At 37.3% G+C, this 5,029-nt stretch overlaps 1 protein-coding gene across 1 annotated transcript; it reads right to left on the bottom strand.

Moving 5' to 3' along the window:
- Positions 1 to 1,763: 1,763 nt before the first annotated feature.
- LOC143643212 (olfactory receptor 8B8-like) lies at positions 1,764 to 2,696 on the bottom strand. Its single transcript, XM_077111970.1, has one exon. It carries the CDS (start codon positions 2,694 to 2,696, stop codon positions 1,764 to 1,766), a length of 933 nt encoding a protein of 310 aa, XP_076968085.1.
- Positions 2,697 to 5,029: the final 2,333 nt, after the last annotated feature.

The raw sequence follows: 5,029 nt of genomic DNA on the forward strand, positions 1-5,029 counted from the left end.
CAATTCCCAGCCCATGTACTTCCCAAACAAACAAGCAAACAAATGAAAAACCAAAGAAACAAAAAAATTTCAACAAATGGCACTATAATAAGAGGATATTCACACGGAAAAAGAATGAAATGTGTCCCTGGCCATATAGCATATAAGAAAACAAAAACAAAAACAAAAAAACCTTAAAATCCTTAGGGGGGACATAAACAAGTATGATGAAATTGTTGCCTAGGTCATCCAGCCCTCTGGTTCAATCTTTCTTTAAGCAAATAACTTAAGTCCCAATCCCACAAAAGAAACCCTGGGAACAAATAATATTTTAAGGGACATCCAGAAGAGAGAGAAAAGGGGTGAGTAAGGGATTTCATTTTCTAAATTCCTGAGTTTCACTTATGACTCACTATTTTATCTCCTAAAGATGCTGTCCTCTCTCTACCTGATTCTACAAATATGTGGACAAACTATATCCTCCTTTATTCTACAGAAGACTACTAATACATGGGTATTGTACACCACAGTTTCCACAAGCTTGAAGGACAAATAAAGATAATTACAGAATTCTATAATATATGACACAGACTCAGATGGAAATGCCATCTATAAACCCTCATTTGCTTTTCCCCACTGAGCAACTTATTATTACTGATCATACGTCTCTGTTAGCCTTATCTTAATGACATACCACTAGTCTCCTCTCTCTCCACTGCAAGTGTTTTTGAATCACAAGCACGTACAAATGTTCCAAATTTATTGTACGCATTTTATTTCATAGAAAGGCAGTTTTACATTAATTCAATCGTCTTGCAATGATAACAATGAAAATAGCCCGTCATAGGATTTCCCCAAACAAACAAATAAGCAAAACCCACCTTGAGAAAAATTCATCTGTCCTCCTGGATGAAAGAACAACTTTCAAAACATTGAAATGTTTTTACATTTGCATTTTATTGAAATAAAAGTAATAAAATAAAATGGAAGTAAAGTATACTACAAAGAGCAATAACCTTAAGATGTGGAGGTCTAGGTCCATGCTGTTCATTTGAGAAGCTTTAGCTCATTAACTCCCTGGACTCCAGTTTCCTCTCCCAGCAATACTCACAATAATTACTCCTTTGTTCGGCAGAAGACTACTACATAATTGCATAATTACATAATAATCAACTGCTATATACTTGTTTGGGTGTTAAAAGACACATAAGAAATCTCTAGGTAGTAGAAGATTAGTTCACGGCATATATGCCTTCTAAATGGGATATAGTTGACGGCATTATGGAACCTTCTAACTAGATGGAATACTGGCATTCGTATGAGACCTACTTCTGCCCATAAAGGAAGGAAAGAAAGGAATAGAATTAAATTGAATTAAATTGACTCATTCTTCCATTGGCACATTACAACTTACATATGTGTCCTAGCTCTACCTTCCAATGACAAAGTGTTACTCTAGAGATACTTTATTTTGATAATTTGCAGAATCATTCCTCTTTTTCAAGGAGAAAGTAGAAAGTTCAAACTGACAAGGAGAAAAAAGACATAATGAATTTCTTCCTTGATGTTATGCTTAAATAAGAAAAAAGGTGAGAAGGAGAAGAAAAGTGTATAAATATTGAGGAAAGGAGGAAGAACTATGCATAAAATAGGAAATAAGTTTCCTTCAACATGGTAAGAAAGAAATAGGATAGGAAGGCTACAACCAAAAAAAAAATGTTGTAGTTATAGACACAGCATCTCCATGTCCTGAAACTACCTAGACCAAAAGAAACAGATTCTGATTAAAACATTGTTCTTTTCAGGGTTCTTCTCATGGCAAGCATTACATCTTTATTCCCCAAACTATAGATTAAAGGGTTCATCATGGGAACCACAATGGTGTAAAACACAGAAGAGATTTTTCCTTCATTCATAGACCTGGCAGAAGATGGTTGGAGATACATAAATGCACAGGATCCAAAGAACAGAGATACAGCCATTATGTGGGAACTGCAGGTGCTGAAGGCTTTGGACTTGCCCTCAGTAGAATTGATGTGGAGGATGCTGCAGATAATGAAACCATATGAGATAAAGATGGTGAGACTGGGCATGATGATGCTGATACCAGACACAATGAACACCACCAGCTCATTGACAATGGTCCTTGTGCAGGAGAGCTGGAGCACAGGGAGGACATCACAGAAATAATGGTTGATGGTGCTGGCATCACAGAAGGTCAGTCTCAGCACATTTGCAGTGTGGGCCATAGCACTAGAAAATGCCATCAAGTATGAGCCAAAAATAAGGTTGACCCACACTTTAGGGGACATGGCAATGTTATACAAGAGTGGATTACAGATGGCCACATAGCGATCATAGGCCATAGATGTCAGCATATAGCACTCAGAAATACCAACAAAACAGAAAAAGAAGAGCTGTATCATGCATGAAATATAGGAGATAAGATTCTTCCTTGATATGAAGTTGATCAGCATTTTAGGAGTAATAACAGAAGAATAACAGAGGTCTATGAAAGACAAGTTTATGAGGAAAAAGTACATGGGGGTGTGAAGGTGGGAATTCAGCCCAATTAGAGTTATCAAGCCCAAGTTTCCCAACATGGTGACCATATACAAGACTAGAAATAGGAAAAACAGAGGGAGTTGGAGATATGGGTTGTCTGTAAGTCCCACCAGAATGAATTCTAACATGAAAGAGCTATTTCCAGTATCCATTCTAGCCTGGGGATCTGTGAACACAAGAAAAGGGTTACTATAGAGACTATCCAGTTTTTCTCAAAATATCTTCCCATAGGAGTGGGCTCTGCAGCGGGAATGTCTGAGACTAAGCCACTATGAACTCAGATAATCAGCCTTTAACACTATCATCATAATGAATGACATTGGCTTCTTAATAGAGCCCTAAACTAAATGTAACCAAAAGCACTGCCAATATAGTCTACAGCATGATAGACACTGCTGCCATAGAAAATATGAAAGTTGGAAAACCGAGGGAGAAGGGAGAACGGACCAAGACCGAGTTTTCTCTCTCATCTCATCATTTCATCATTCACCTGAGCCCTCCCCTCATTAGTAAAACTGGAGACAGAGGACTGAGCTACCTGGAGCTGACCTCTAATGCACTTAGACCCTGGTGGGATGGGAACTATGAACACTGTTTTGAGATTAAAATTAAGGGACCAGAGCCAAGGAGAGGTTCAGCAGCTGCCCCATGTCAGAGAATAAAAACCGTAAGCCTACAAAGGTGAGTCCCTCCATGGACAGGGAATTTACACCCTGAGATAGAGGAAGGGAAGCCTGAGGCTCCTATTGACTCAGAACATTCCCAGTTGCCCATCAAACAGATTCTTCCACCTAATTCATCAGAGTGACAAGACTGCACAAAATGTCAGAGAAGGACACACGGCTTAATCCCTAGACTTTGATCTTTAAATATGGAGGACATAATATGAGTGGAATTTAGGAACTCACCCTCTTTAGGCCAGAAATCCTCTGAGTTTCCTGATTGCTCTTATTTACCCCCAAGGTCCTTGAAAGGCAATTTTTACCTCAGTGATTTTGTTTCCTTTGTATCTAAGAGGATACAGACCAGATTTTAGTTTCAATATGCCCTGGAAATCATTCTGAGCTACAGAGCATAATTTCTGATTTTAACTATGAATCCTCTTTAGCAGTAGAAAACAAAACCCTCTTTATTATTACCACATTTGTTACTTGATAAGCTTGGAAGACTTAACATGAGTTTAATGATGCAATGGACTTGGTTATAAAGAGGTTAGAAGTTTGCTCAGTATTTTCCCTAGGGGACAGAGTCTGTATTAATAGGGAAGTGAGGAGAATGGATTTACACTTGGGACTACATATGTCTTTAGCTTTTCAGACAAATATTTTCCTCAAGTTTTCACTTATCTCTTGGGATTTTACATCCACCATTGCAGAAATAAAAAGTACCATCTCCCTGATGACTTCTACTCTGAAGAAAAATCTACCTACTATATTGTTTTTATATCTTTCTTCCCTTATTCTACTGTAGATTTTGCTGCAAGTGTTTTGACTCTAGACTTCTAAATTTCTATATTTGAAAATTGTTGAGGATTACTACAGCTGACATCAAATGTCTCTTCTAAGAAGTTTCTAAAAGAATATTTAATGCCTTCTCTTTCTCTAAAGTCTTCGCTTCTAAACAACTACAGCAAATTTCTATGTTAATATCCTTAATGTATTCTTAAATGAAACATTTCAGTAACTGAGTTCACCAATTTCTTCTCATCACCATAGTTAAGAATTTTGCCTTTGGAATTAGATGGCATTTGGTTAACTCTTACCAGCATAATTCCTGACTCTAACACCTTGGGCAACTTACTGCAAGTCTGTCTGCCTTACAGAGTTTGTCAGATAAGGTTGGAAATAGTAGCACCTCTCTCATTGATCTGCTGTGACTGTTACTTTACTTGAGCTAATATAACTCAAGTGCTTAGAACAGTTCTCTGCAAAAGGTAGATAGTCCAAAAATGTCAGCTTTCATGATTTATGTTCTCACAGCTTCCAGTAAGATGCTCTCTCATAACACTTATTAGACATTATTCATTTTCTTTGTAAGGCCAGAGGCAGCATCTATCTTGTTTTACTATTTTGCTTGTAGTGCTAAGTTTAGACAGGGTCAACAAATATCAGATACTCAATAAATATTTCTGGAAATTAACTGTTCTATGGATGAGAACTCACAGGATCTTTTCCACATTCCTCACATGCTAAGCAATACAGTCTAGCACCACACATCCTCCATCTTTCCTACAGCCACCACCAAATTTAAGAACTTGTTAGTTTGTTTTTTTTCCCATGGAAGAACATTTTTATATTTGTACTTTTAATCACAGTCATTATCCACCACAAGAATCCTGAGTTTTACATTCACACATTTTAACCTTTAACTTTCTGGTGACATACAAGACTCTAAACTTCCCCTTTCCACCACATGCACACACCATTCAACACTGTTAATTATTCTCACAACAATTCACTACATTATTTAGGAGGATTTCTTTTCT

Source organism: Tamandua tetradactyla, chromosome 8 (genome assembly GCF_023851605.1).
Source record: "Tamandua tetradactyla isolate mTamTet1 chromosome 8, mTamTet1.pri, whole genome shotgun sequence".
Taxonomy (NCBI): Eukaryota; Metazoa; Chordata; class Mammalia; order Pilosa; family Myrmecophagidae; genus Tamandua; species Tamandua tetradactyla.

Excerpts from the sequence above, each read along its gene's own strand:
- LOC143643212 (XM_077111970.1), bottom strand. The coding sequence starts at position 2,696 with ATGGATACTGGAAATAGCTCTTTCATGTTAGAATTCATTCTGGTGGGA.